Source organism: Scyliorhinus canicula, chromosome 31 (assembly GCF_902713615.1).
Source record: "Scyliorhinus canicula chromosome 31, sScyCan1.1, whole genome shotgun sequence".
Lineage (NCBI taxonomy): Eukaryota > Metazoa > Chordata > Chondrichthyes > Carcharhiniformes > Scyliorhinidae > Scyliorhinus > Scyliorhinus canicula.
In genome coordinates, this window is record NC_052176.1 from 1052483 (window position 1) to 1067697 (window position 15215).

The 15215-nt window shown below is 45.9% G+C and overlaps 1 protein-coding gene across 4 annotated transcripts in view; it reads left to right on the forward strand.

The window, feature by feature from the left end:
• The window catches only part of LOC119958869 (phospholipase A and acyltransferase 3-like), a 38833-nt gene extending 25143 nt beyond the window's left edge, over positions 1–13690 (forward strand). For all 4 annotated transcript variants that reach the window (XM_038787381.1, XM_038787380.1, XM_038787384.1 and 1 more), the window contains exons 3-5: positions 7936–8204; positions 12292–12438; positions 13460–13690. In XM_038787381.1, coding sequence (XP_038643309.1) covers positions 7936–8204; positions 12292–12393 — 371 coding nt within the window. In that variant the 3' untranslated portion in view covers positions 12394–12438; positions 13460–13690. The remainder of the gene's footprint in view (positions 1–7935; positions 8205–12291; positions 12439–13459) is intronic.
• The last annotated feature ends 1525 nt before the right edge of the window (positions 13691–15215 follow it).

Genomic DNA, 15215 nt, shown 5'->3' on the forward strand with positions numbered 1-15215 from the left:
TTGCTTTTATCAATAACCCAGCTCTTCATTTCACTCCTCGTTGATACACCTTGGGATATTTAGTCTTAAAGGTAGCAGCGAACTGTAACTTGGAACTAACGGAGGCTTTTAATCAGCTTCAGTTACACATTCCCTTTAACTGTATCTACCCTGGATAGTCAAACAACCTCAATAAACACTGAAATAAAAAGCAAAACTCATGTGTGGAATCTGAAACAGAAAATGCTGGAAAAACACAGGTCTGGTAGCTTCTGTGGTGATAGACTGACCACCAACATTCATTACAGAGTCCGCAGCCACCTCAGAATCACAGTATAATAGTGCAGAAGAGGCCCTTTGGCCCACTGCCACATGAAAGGCCCTGACCAGCCCACCTAATCCCATTTGCCAGCACATGGCCCATAGCCATGAATGTTAGAACATAGAACAGTACAGCACAGAACAGGCCCTTCAGCCTTCGATGTTGTGCCGAGCATTATCCGAAACCAAGATCAAGCTATCCCACTCCCTGTCATTCTGGTGTGCTCCATATGCCTATCCAATAACCGCTTGAAAGTTCCAAAAGTGTCCGACTCCACTATCACAGCAGGGAGTCCATTCCACACCCTAACCACTCTCTGAGTAAATAACCTACCTCGGACATCCCTCCCATATCTCCCACCCTGAATCTTACAGTTATGCCCCCTTGTAACAGCTACATCCACCCGAGGACATAGTCTCTGAACGTCCACTCTATCTATCCCCCTCATCATCTTATAAACCTCTATTAAGTCGCCTCTCACCCTCCTCCGCTCCAAAGAGAAAAGCCCTAGCTCCCTCAACCTTTCCTCAGATGACCTATCCTGAAAACCAGGCAACATCCTGGTAAATCTCCTTTGCACCCTTTCCAATGCTTCCACATCATCTTATAATGAGGTGACCAGAACTTCACACAATACTGCAAATGTGGTCTCACCAGGGTCTGGTTTAGCTCACTGGGCTAAACCGCTGGCTTTTAAAGCAGACCAAGCAGGCCAGCAGTACGGTTCGATTCCCGTACCAGCCTCCCCGGACAGGCGCCGGAATGTGGCAACTCGGGGCTTTTCACAGTAACTCCATTGAAGCCTACTTGTAGAAGCCAGGTATTTCTAATACACTTAATATATATAAAAAGCTACTTAAAGCATAAATATTAATTCCCAGTTTTAAAATTAAAGAAAACATATAATTTGCAAACTCATGTTGCAAGTAACACAGAAGTTTGATAAGGTCATTACATTTTTCCAAGGACAAGGGTTGAATCCATGGCAACGAGGAATAAGAATGAAGTCTTGTACGATTCTCATGCCACTCGAGATTAGGTTGAATCATATCCCATGAAATATACAAGCTAAAAAAAACATATCTTGAACTATATTGCCTTATTTTTAATAAATGGACAATTAAAACATCGAATCAAATATAATATATATATTTGATTCCAACATTCTCATTATAGCAATTTTATATTTTCAGAGTTATGCCCAGCATGGCATGACGAGATAACATAAGGTCTCCATTGTTGCAGCAGTGAGGTCAGCATGAGGTCTCTATTGTGGCAATAGGTAGGTCAGCCTCAGACCAGTTTTTGCTGGTTTTGATAAAGCACAATATTGCATTCTTTAACATACAAGCAGGCAACAATTGGAAGTAAATGTTACATAGTGAAGACAGCTTGCTATCAAATCAAATGTGTTTGAGTCTAACTCAAACCAATTAGGATTATATTGGGGTGTGATCGGATCACTTAAGACAGATATGAAATAGTATATCCATGGACGATTTGGCCACCATTTTGAGAGAGACAGAAAGAGACAGAGAGAGACAGAAAGAGAAAGACAGACATAAAGAGACAGAGAGACAGAAAGAAAGAAAGAGACAGAGAGACAGAAAGTAAAGGAAGAGAGTTAGAAAAGAGTTCTGTATTCATATTTCATTTTCAGACTTTGACTTCAGACTTTGACTTTTAAAATTGTGTTCGGGCTACTGTCTCAGAAGATAATTCCTGTGATTCTTTGAAGAAAATCAAATTATCTACAAACTACCTTTTAAATGATTTTCAAGTTGTAACCAATGAACTCCAAATAAAACAATTCTTATTTGCACCTCAAGTTTTTAACTTGAGTTTCTACTGAGTTTCAGCAATGTACAAGAACAACCGGTAACCCTGAATTGAATAAACTTCGTAATCATAAGATCCTTCACTACTCGTGACAATAAGCGATTTTCATTTCATGTATAGTTGCAGCATAACCCCATGGCTCTTAAATTGTTAATAAACGCTAACACACTATAAGCCTTCTTCACAGCTCTATCCACTTAAGTGGCAACCTTCAGAGATCTGTGGACATGAACCCCAAGATCGCTCTGTTCCTCCACATTCCTCAGAACCCTGCCGTTGACCCTGTAATCCGCATTCAATTTTTTTCTACCAAAATGAATCGCCTCGCACTTATCAGGGTTAAACTCCATCTGCCATTTTTCAGCCCAGCTCTGCATCCTATCAATGTCTCTTTGCAGCCTACAACAGCCCTCCCTCCATCTCATCCACTACTCCACCAATCTTGGTGTCATCAGCAAATTTACTGACCCACCCTTCAGCCCCCTCCTCCAAGTCATTGATAATAATCACAAATAGCAGAGGATCCAGCACTGAACCCCGTGGTACACCGCTGGTAACTGCTCCCCAGTCTGAAAATGTTCCATCCACCACCACCCTCTGTCTTCTATGTGATAGGCAGTTACTTATCCAATTGGCCAAATTTCCCTCTATCCCACACCTCACTTTCTTCATGAGCCGGCCATGGGGAATCTTCTCAAACGCCTTACTAAAATACATGTGTGGTGAATTATACTGTATTGTAATTCACACTGTATTGCATTGCATTATATTATGTCCTTGTGGGCTCTGTATGTGAGCCGTTGCGCGGCTCTGCCCATAGGGGGAGATGAAGAGCTTGTACAGGGCTCCGCCCATGGCCCCTCCCACTACCGGAAGTATAAAGTGCTGCAGCCGTAAGCCTGCTCTCAGTTCCTCTGGTCGCAGGCAGGCTCAGTTGTAAGACTATTAAAACCACAGTTTACTTCCAATCTTGTGTTGAGTGAATTGATGGTCACATCAACATGTATACGACATCAACTGCTCTACCTTCATCTACACACTTAGTTACCTCCTCAAAGAATTCAATCAAATTTGTGAGGCAAGACTTACCCTTCACGAATCTGTGTTGACTATCCCGGATTAAGCTGCATCTTTCCAAATGGTCATAAATCCTATCCTTCAGGACCGTTTCCATTAACTTACCGACCACCGAAGTAAGACTAACTGGCCTATAATTACCAGGGTCATTCCTATTCCCTTTCTTGAACAGAGGAACAACATTTGCCACTCTCCAGTCCTCTGGCACTACCCCCGTGGATGGTGAGGACCCAAAGATCAAAGCCAAAAGCTCTGCAATCTCATCCCTTGCCTCCCAAAGAATCCTTGGATATATCCCATCTGGCCCAGGGGACTTGTTGACCCTCAGGTTTTTCAAAATTGCTAATACATCCTTCCTCAGAACATCTACCTCCTCCAGCCTACCCGCCTGTATCACACTCTCATCCTCAAAAACATGGCCCCTCTCCTTGGCGAACATTGAAGAAAAGTATTCATTCAGTGCCTTTCTTATTTCTTCTGACTCCATGCACAAGTTCCCACTACTGTCCTTGACCGGCCCTACCCTCACCCTGGTCGTTTTTATTTCTCACATAAGAGTAAAAAGCCTTGGGGTTTTCCTTGATCTGACCCGCCAAGGACTTCTCATGCCCTCTCCTATCCCTCCTAAGCCCTATTTTTAGTTCATTCCTTGCTACCTTGTAACCCTCAAGCCACCCAACTGAACCTTGTTTTCTCATCCTTACATACTCTCCCTTTTTCCTCTTGACAAGACATCCAACCTCTTTTGTGAACCATGGTTCCCTCACACGGCCATTTCCTCCCTGCCTGACAGGGACATACCTACCAAGGACACGCAGTATTTGTTCCTTGAACAAGCTCCACTTTTCATTTGTGCCTTTCCCTGACAGTTTCTGTTACCATCTTATGCTCCCTAATTCTTGCCTAATCGCATCATAATTACCCCTCCCCCAATTATAAACATTGCCCTGCCGTATGGCTCTATCCCTCTCCATTGCAATAGTGAAAGACATCAAATTGTGGTCACTATCTCCAAAGTGCTCTCCCACAAACAAATCTAACACTTGGCCCGGTTCATTACCCAGTACCAAATCCAATGTGCCCCCCCCCCCCAAAACACACCACTCTTGTCGGCCTATCCACATAGTGTGTCAGGAAACCCTCCTGCACACACTGTACAAAAACTGCCCCATCCGAACTGTTCGACCTATGGAGGGTCTAATCAATATTTGGAAAGTTAAAGTCACCCATGACAACTACCCTGAGACCCCCACATCTCTATTACTATTTGGGGGCCTAGATAAAACTCCTAACAATGCGACCGCTCCTTTCCTATTTCTAACTTCGGCACATATTACCTCAGTAGGCAGATCCCCTTCGAACTGCCTTTCTGCAGCCGTTAAACTATCCTTGATTAACAATGCTACTCCTCCACCTCTTTTACCACCTTCCCATCTCTTACTGAAACATCTATACCCCGGAACTTCCAACAATCATTCCTGTCCCTGTTCTAACCATGTCTCCGTAATGGCCACAACATCGTAGTTCCAAGTACCAATCCACGCTCCAAGTTCACCTACCTTATTCCGGATGCTCCTTGCATTGAAGTATACACACTTCAACCCACCTTTCTGTCTGCCGGTACACTCCTGCAACCTTGATACCCTCCTCAGTACCTCACTACTCTCAACACTGGCTTCTGGACTACAGCTCGTTTTTCCAGCCCCCTGACAAATTAGTTTAAACCCTCCCGAAGAGCTGTAGCAAATTTCCCTCCCAGGATATTGGTGCCCCTCTGGTTCAGGTGCAAACCGTCCTGTCTGTACAGGTCCCACCGTCCCCTGAATGTGCTCCAATTATCCACGTACGTGAAACCCTCCCTCCTGTTCAGACATTCCAAGTACTCACCCAGGTACTGTGGTAATATGCATCACTGTAAATACACAAGGGGTTAATGTAAATACACGTAGACTAGATAGACATTAGAAGGAGCACCAGAGACATCATGACACAGTCAACCAATAGGCCAGTAAGATAGGACACAACCAATGGGCATTCATGACACACACAGAGGTGACACTACCACAGGAGGGCATTACACCAACCCATATAAAAGGACACAGCACACATGATCTTCCTCTTTCCACTGGAGACTCTCAGTGAGTACACAGGGTTAATTTGAAACACATCACACCCACCACGTGGATTGTAGCAGACTGGTTAGATAGTTTGAGTAGCTATAGCAGGATTAACAGGAGAGTCAAATCCAAGTAGGAGAATTGTTTAATGTGTTAAAGCTATCTCCAAGACCGAACCTTCCTTTGTCAGAGTGCACATCAAGGAAGCAGCTTATGCTACGTCAAGAGCATAACAAAACAGGTACTTCTTAAAGGATGTCAGGTAACCCGCCTCAACACCCTCCCAGGCAGTACATTGCAGACCATCACCACCCTCTGGGTAATAAAGGTTTTGCCTCAAACTCCCCCTAAACCTCCTGCCCCTAACCTTGAACTTGTGTCCCCTCGTAACTGTCCCTTCAACTAAGGGGAACAGCTGCTCCCTATCCACCCTGACCATGCCCCTCATAATCTTGTGCACCTCAATCAGGTCACCCCTCAGTCTTCTCTGCTCCAGCCCAAGCCTATCCAACCTCTCTTTATAACTTAAATGTTCCATCCCAGGCAACATCCTGGTGAATCTCCTCTGCACCCCCTCCAGTGCAATCACATCCTTCCTATAATGTGGTGACCAGAACTGCACACAGTACTCCAGCTAAAGTTCTATACAGCTCCAACATGACCTCCCTGCTTTTGTAATCCATGCCTCGATTGATAAAGGCGAGTGTACCATATGCCTTTTTCACCACCCTATTAACCTGCGCTTCTGCCTTCAGAGATCTATGGACAAACACGCCAAGGTCCCTTTGTTCCCAGTGTCGGACCGTTCATTGAATACTTTCTTGTCAAATTACTCCTTCCAACATGTATCACCTCACACTTTTCAGGGTTAAATTCCATCTGCCGCTTCTCCGCCCATTTGACCATCCCGTCTATATCTTTCTGTAACCATCGACATTGTTAACCACCCGGCCAATCTTTGTGTCATCTGCAAACTTACTGATCTCCCCCACACATAGTCATCTATGTTGTTTATATAAATGATGGATAATAGGGGACCCAGCACAGACCTCTGTGGTACACCACTGGACACTGGCTTCCAGTCCCTAAAGCAGACGTCAGTCATCACCCTCTGTCTCCTACAGCTCAGCCAATTTGATTCCACCTTATCAAGTTACCCTGGGACCACATTAGTTGTTCTCCAGTTCTCTGGCACCTCCCTGGTGGCCAGGGAGGAATTCAAAATTGGGGTCAGATCCCCTGCAATCTCCTCTCTCGCATCCCACAGCATCCTGGGACACAATTCGTCCGGACCTGAAGATTTGTCCACTTTTAAGCCTGCCAGCACCTCCGAAACCTTGTCACCCCCTATGTCAATGTGCCCAAGAAACTCCTAGTCTCCCTCAATTACAGCTACTCACATCCTGCCTCCGGTAGGGACTCTGTCCCTTTCTCCCAGTTTCTCTGCCTCCGTCGCATCTGTTCTGATGATGCCACCTTTGAAAATGGAGCTTCTAACATGTCTACCTCTTTTTAAACTGAGATACCCCCATGCCACAGTGCTTGACAGATGATAGGGCCCAACAATAGGGTCCTCCTTTACCTCACTTTCTACCCCAACAAACACCACATTCAAAGGATCATCCTCCATCATTTCCGTCAACTCCAGCATGGTGCCACCACCAAACACATCGTCCCCTCACCCCCCCCCCATCGGCATTCTGCAGAAACCCATCCCTCCGTCGCACCTTGGTCCACTCCAACATCACCCTCAACACCCCAGCCCCTTCCCACAGCATTTCCGAAGCAATCTCAGAAGGTGCAACACCTTCCCCTTTACATCCGTCCTCCTCACAGTTCAAGGCCCCAAACACTCCTTTGAGGTGAAGCAATACTTTGTTTGCATCTTCCTCCATTTGGTCCACTGGATTTGCTGCTCCCAATATCCGTGTGTCCGTCCTTGGCCTGCTGCAACGCTCCAGTGAAGCCAACGCAAACTGGAGGAGCAGCACCTCATCTTCCAATTAGGCACCTTACAGCCCCCGGGCTCAACACTTGAGTTCAACAACTTTAGACTATGAACTTTCTCCTCCATCTTGATATTTTCTTTAATATCCCAAACAATTTTTGCCCCAATGCAAATCGTCCCCACTTCACAGGGCGATCTGTCACTTGTTCCTCAGCTTTGCTTTCACTGGGCACTGACCTTTATGCTCCCATTAACACATTCTGATATCTTACATTTCGGCAACTACCAGCACCTTCCTCTGGTATTAATGTTTCATCTGTCTCGTGACATACACATCATTGTTTCAATCTCTTCCACCAATCCCATATATTCTATTCTGCCTGATCCTCTCTTACACTGTAAATAATCCAACACGTTTCTCTGTCTTTATAATCTGAAGCAGTCAAATGGACTTGAAACGTTAGATTCTGGCAGAGCAAGCTTGAAGGGCCGAATGGCTTCCTCCTGCTTCTATGTGTGTTAGCTTGGTTTTCTCTCCCCACAGATGCTGCCAGACCTGATGGGTTGTTACAGAATGTTTTTAAACTCAATAAACTGTTCCATTAATATATCAAAACAGTCTCAATAAACTGCTGCTTTAATACATTTTCTAGATGGAGGATCTGATGAAATATCAGGGATTGTAATGTCCAGTTCTACAGTAGTTGCTGTGGTTAAAAAAGAGCTTCTCTCTGCGGTAGCTGGAGACAATAAATACTGTGTAAACAACACGGCTGATAACAAGAGGAACAGGTTACCTGTTCGCCAGATACTACAAAATGCCGAAGCGAAAGTTGGAAACAGAATAAGGTACAGCGTAACGACAGCAAACTGTGAACACTTTGTCAAAGGGCTTCGTTACGGTAGAGCTGAATCGTCACAGGTGAGTGAGTTAATCCCATAATCCACAGGTAATTATAGACGAGCAGGATCTCCTGGTCATGGACATTCTTTCATCTGTTGCTGAACAAGGAGACTTCTGAGCAGTTACAGCAGCCCCAGGAGGAAGGGTGAGAGTGGCACCACCCCACTGATGTAGAAATCCCGTCATTAAATCTAACTCCAGCTCAGATACTGGCACTGTGTGAACTTTAGAAGGTAGTGTAGTCAGGATCTGTGTGGATCACTGGGGATGAGCGGCCACAGGAAGATCGGGAAGGTGTCAATTCGCTGAAGGTTGAGATTGCAGACGGGGACTTGTTATGAATTCATATTTATTCCTCTGAGCTTCTCGAAGCTCTGCTCTGTTATTTATTGATGTATTCACCGGAAATGATGTCAGAAGTCAATCACGTGGGGAAAGAGGCAGATATGAAGCAGCCCATGTAAGTGAACACACACCTGTAAATAAAGCTCTGTTGCTTTTAACCATCGTTGCTCCAGAGTGTCACTCTCCGATATACAACATAAAAACTGGCTGTCGAGGGCTTCAAACGATGCTGGCCAGCTGCCAGGGAAGACGAATTTGTCAAAGAAAAGCTGGGGAAAGAAACGTTAGAGAAGAAGGATTTTGCATGTGCTCCAGACCGAATGGGCAAGGTGGACGTGAGTAACCATACTCTGCTGCAGTTATAGAGCTGGGTGTGTTAAAAAAGAGGCTGAAGCTCAGGTTGCTGCCGTGTGTGAAAGAACAATCGAGGTAGCTGCTGGGAACGCGTTGCAAAGTGTGCATACGGGAAACCTCCATTCGTAAAGAAAATGGCGGGAGTTTTCAACTATGATGAAAATGTGGAGCTATGGAGATCCTACACGGAGCATTTTGACTATTTTATGCAGGCAAACAAAATAGCTGAAGATGTTTCGCTGCCCACTTTCCTGAGCGTCATGAGGGCAAAATGTTTAATCTCCTCCATAGTTTCGTGCAGCCTGAGAAGCCAGACCCTAAAAAGTATGAACACACAGATACGTGTGTGTAACCTCACAGTCTCTCTCCTGAGTTCTAAATCTGCCTCCTCATTCTCTTGGGTGAAGGCAAATGTGAAATATTCATTTAACACTCTACCAATGTCCTCTAGCTCCACCCACAGATTTCCCCCATGGTCGCTAGTTGGCCGTACCTTTTCCCAAGTAATCCTCTTCCCACTGATATACTCTTAGAATATCTTGGGATTTTCCCTACTTTTACCAGATAGAGATTCCTCATATCCCCACTTTGCTCTCCTAATTGTTTTCTTAAGCTCCATCCTGCATTTTCTGTACTCCATTAAAACCTCTGTTGATTTCCTCCCCTTGCACTTATTAAAAATCTCTTTTTTCCTTCTCATTGTATCCTGAATATCTCTGGTTATCCATGGTTCCCTGGGTTTGTTACTCCTTCCTATTGCCCAAAAGGAATATATTGGGTTCCACATTTCCACTTTGAACGGCTCCCACTGCTCTTCTGTAGATCTCCCCACCAGTAACTTGTTCCAATCTACCTTGGCCAAATCCTGCCTTATTTTACTAAAGTCGGCTCTCCCCCAATCCAAGACCTTTGCAATTTGTCTATTTTTTTGTCCATAACAAACTTAAATTGTACCAAGTTGTGGTCGCTATCACTAAGATGCTTGCCCACCGTCTCATCAACTACCTGTCTGGTCAAAATTTGAATGCCACTCTCCAGAGATTAGGGGACTATGGTCTGGGAGTCCGTAAGGACAAGTGAGTTCTTCTAATCCTCCAATGAATATTTGAGATGTGATTTGATTCCATGAGTCGTCACAAATTTCTTTCAAAGGTCAAGGTTATCACAGAGATGCCTGTACCTCATATTGTTCATCAGTTACGTTCCTTCCTGCAATTGTTGAACTACTATGGAAGATTTGTTTCAAACTTGGTAACCATTCTGAAACCGTTACATAACCTCTTGTGCCAGAACAAGAAGTGGAAGATGTCAGATCAATGCAATAATGCTTTTGCGCAATCCAAAACAGCGTTACTTAAATCTGAAGTTCTTACGCATGTTGATCTTACTCTACCCCTACAGTTAGCTTGTGTAGGGGTGGCGCTCTCCCACATCATGCTGCTGGCTGAAGAAAGACCCATTGCTTTTGGGTCTCAAACATTGAGAAAAGCTGAAAGGAACTATGCCCAGATTGAAAAGGAAGCTTCAGAGATCATCTTTGGAGCAAAGAAATTCCTTCAGTTCCTATATGGGAGAACGTTTAACTTGCTGCCAGACCATCGCCCATTAACAAACATTTTTGGACCACACATGGGATCTGTCACTTGCAGCAAATAGAATTTAGAGACGGGCACTGCTTTTGTCTGCACACTTATACCATAGTGGGCAGCACGGTAGCATTGTGGATAGCATAATTGCTTCACAGCTCCAGGGTCCCAGGTTCGATTCCGCCTTGGGTCACTGTCTGTGCTGAGTCTGCACATCCTCCCCGTGTGTGCGTGGGTTTCCTCCGGGTGCTCCGGTTTCCTCCCACAGTCCAAAGATGTGCGGGTTAGGTGGATTGGCCATGATAAATTGCCCTTAGTGTCCAAAATTGCCATCAGCGTTGGGTGGGGTTACTGGGTTATGGGGATAGGGTGGAGGTGTTGACCACGGGTAGGGTGCTCTTTCCAAGAGCCGGTGCAGACTCGATGGGACGAGTGGCCTCCTTCTACACTGTAAATTCTATGAAGTATCGACAATCAAGTCTACATTGGAACATGGATGGACTTTCAAGATTATTACCAGGTGGTTTGTCAGACTACTCAAACAGGAACATTTTCTACTTTGAACAAGGAGACAATACACCAGTCACTTCTAGACAAGTGAGGAAATACACTCCGAGCGATCCGATACTCCCAGAAGTGATGGATATGGTATTACTAGCGCCTAACCTGAAACCCTCCTCCCCCAGGAAATAGAGCTGTCAGTACCATCAGGATGTCCTCTATGGGGGCTCAGAGCAATCATTCCACCACCATTGAGAAAGTGAGTGTTAGAGAAGCTACATGAGGGCCATTGCACAGTTTTACGTATGAAGGAAAGAGCGAGGAATTATTTCTGGCGGTCTGGACTGGTAGCAGAAATTGAAGAGAAAGCTGGAATATGTTCCTCTTGAGCAAGAAACCTGCCACCCTTAGCAACACTGCATCCATGGGAATGGCCTGAAGACATTTGGCAATGAGTGCATGTGGAATTTGCAGGACCTTTTGAAGGACACATGTTCTTGATGCTCACACCAAGTGGCCAGAGGTCGCTGTGATGAAATCTACTTCATCAGAGAAGACTGTCGAGAAGTTAGAAGTGTTTAATCGTTTTGGATTCCCTGAACAACTGGTAAGTGACAACAGACCTCAACTTGTCTCACAAGAATACCCAGCAGACAGGCACTAAGGGAATGCAAATAGCTTATTTGTGTTTGTCTGAGTGGATGTGTTGTTGGAGAAAGTGGTTAGCACTACTGCCTCGTGGCACCAGGGACCCAAGTTCCATTCCAACCTTGGGTTACTGTGTGGAGTTTGTACGTACTCCCTGTGTCTGCCTGGGTTTCCTCCGGGTCCTCCAATTTCCTCCCACAGTCCAAAGATGTGCAGGTTAGGGTGGATTGCCCATGATCGATTGCCCCTTAGTGTCCAATGGCTAAGTGGGTTATCGGGTTACATAGAACATAGAACAGTACAGCACAGAACAGGCCCTTCGGCCCGCGATGTTGTGCCGAGCAATGGGTTGTGGGGAGATGGGCCCAGGTAGAGTTCTTTCAGAGGGTCAGTGCAGACTCGACGGGCCGAATGGCTTCCTTCTGCACTGTAGAGATTCCATGATATGGTGATGTGAGGAATGGTGGGTGGGGCTCCATTCCCTGGTTATTCCAGAGAATGGGAATGGAGAGCGATGACATGTGAGCCGGAAGAGGCAGACTGGGAAGGTCTCTCGGGGACATATCCTCAGTGACTCGGGAGATTATCTATAGCTGGGTTCCAGAGTCACTGAAAACATCTTCACTGTGCTGCCTGTTTCTGTCTCTCTAACTGATACAATCTCTTCTCAGGTAGAAAATGTTGTTGTTGGCACTAGTGTTGTTGGTGTTGCTGCTGCAGCTATTATTGGGGCTATCGTGACCATTATAACTTCTGTGAATCGACAAAGATAGGTTGTCCTCTTGAACATTGACAGAAGCACTGGCTGACGATTAACCGTATGTATTAAGTTGCTTCATTTTATTTTTAAAATTTAGAGTACCCAATTTTATTTTCCAATTAAGGGGCAATTTAGCGTGGCCAAACCACCTACCCTGCACATCTTTGGGTTGTGGGGGTGAGACCCACGCCGACAAGGGGAGTGTGCGCAAACTCCACACGGAGAGTGACCCGGGGCCGGGATCGAACCTGGGTCCTCAGCGCTGTCAGGCAGCGGTGCTAACCATTACGCCACTGTGCCGCCATGATATTGCTTCATAAACTCCATGTTCCCATTTAAATCGACATTCTGTGTAATTATTCATTGAAGATTGTGAATAAATGATCTCCATTAAAGAAAGACCGATATTTCGCTAGTGCCTTTCATAACCTCCCAGTCCCCAGTGGTTCACAGTTAATGGCGCTGTTTTGATGCGTACTAACTGTTTGTAATGTAGGGAATGTGACAGCTTCCTTTAGGCTCCAATACTGATCACCAACCCGGAGACTTTCCATAGCATCAGTCTGGCTGGGATATTAAAGGGTTTGTGGTGAGGGAGCTGGTGTTGGGATTAGACTGTGTTGTGAACACTCTGTCCGTGACATTCAATATGGTACAATAGTATCACATCAGGTGAGAACATCCCAAAATCCACAGGGACTGGCAGGAATCTGGTCTTCCTTTTGTCTTCTAGTCAGCAACTGCCCATCCAAGAGTCTGAAACATATTGAAAGAAGCAGATGAGAGGAGCGGGGCGGGGGGGTGCAGTGGGGGTGCAGTGGGGTGAATGGCAGAATTCTATCAGCTTAACCAGGAGGGAATTGAGGAACCCGACTGGGAAAGTGAGGTGAGGTCAGATTTCCCTGGTTATTCCAGAGAATGGGAATGGAGAGTGATGACATGTGAGCTGGAAGAGGCAGTCTGGGAAGGTTACTAGGGCCCATGTCCTCAGTGACTCGGGAGATTATCTATAGCTCTGAAAACATCTTCACTGTGCTGCCTGTTTCTGTCTCTCTAACTGATACAATCTCTTTCCACAGATCGCCAAATCCCTGCGCTGTGGCTCAGAGTCTGTCAATGGCTGCTTGCGGTGTTGCTGTTGTTTTCCTGGCTCTTTCTGCAGTTTGTATTGCTCCTGTCGCTGTTGAAGTTACTGGAACTGCATTATTAAAATGTGCAAAAGCTCTGTTCTAACACATCTCTCAATAATTACTTTGCAATAAAGATGATTTCTCCCGATCTGCCCCAGTCGGAGAGTTTCTGAAGTCGAACCATTTCTCTGGGATTCTATCCGTGTACGGTCAGTACACCACAGGGATGGACAGAAGGACAGAGCAGGGAATTGGAAAGGCGAGTCCGGAACAATAATAACTCACAATATAGCAACAGGACACTGGGACACAGGGAGAAACCAGGAAACAGGAGGGGGCAGAAACTAACACAGAGAGTTTACGTTTCACAAGACGGAACGGTGACTCCCGGGGATGGATTTCTGGGTTGTAGCAGGAAATCCACAAACAACAGCAATCGAGTGGGATATAAACAGAAAATGCTGGAAAATGCTCAGCAAGTCTGGCAGCATCAGTGGAGAATTCAGATTTCTAGCTTTCGAACTAGCCTCCGAGAATCTTATCAGACAGGATGAGGCCATTCAGCCCATCACCCTGTGCTGGCCCTTTGAAAGACACAACCTGATTGTTCCACTAACCCCCCCCCCCCCCTTCCCACCACAGCTCTGCAGTATTTTCCCAATCCCCCACTTTTGGAAGTTCCTGTTGAATCTGCCTCTGCCGCGCTGTCAGGCAGAACCTTCCAGATCACAATAACTCGCTGTGTCAAAAAAACACATTCTCCAGACACCACCATCACCATCCTGGATATGTCCTGTCCCACCAACAGGACAGATCCAGCAGAGGTGGCAGGACAGTGGTATACAGCTGAGACGAAGTTGCCCTGGGAGTCCTCAGCATCGACTCTGGACCCCATGAAGTTTCATGGCTTCAGGTCAAACAAGGGTAAGGAAACCTCCTGCTGATTACAACGTATCAGCCACCATCAGCTGATAAATCAGTACTCCTCCACGCTGAACATCACTTGGAGGAAGCACTGAGGGTGGCATGAGAACAGAATATACTGTGTGTGGGGGACTTCAATGTCCATCACCAAGAGTGGTTTTGTATTATCACCACAGACTGAGCTGGCTGAGTCTTAAAGGACATAGCTGCTAGACTGGGTCTGCAACAGATGGGGAGGGAACCAAGAGGGAAAAACATACTCGATCTCATCCTCACCACGCTGCCTGTCGCAGATGCATTTGTCCATGACAGTATCAGTAGGAGTGAACACCACACAGTCCTTGTGGAGACAAAGTCACATCTTCACATTGACGGTCCCATGCATTGTGTTGTGTGGCACTACCACTGTGTTAAATGGGATAGATTCAGAACAGGTCTAGCCACTGAAGACTGGGCATTCATGAGGCAATGTGGCCCATCAGCAGCAACAGAATTGCATTCAGCCAGGGCAGCACGGTGCCACAGTGGTTAGCACTGCGGCTTCACAACGCCGAGGTCCCAAGTTCGATCCCGGCTCTGGGTCACTGTCCGTGTGGAGTTTGCACATTCTCCCCGTGTTTCGCTCCCACAACCCAAAAGATGTACAGGGTAGGTGGATTGGCCACGGTGAATTGCCCCTTAAGTGGCAAAAAATGAATTGCGTAATCTAAATTTATTTTAAAAAAGAATTGTATTCAGCCACAATCTGCAACCACATGGCCTGGCATATCCCCAACTCTAC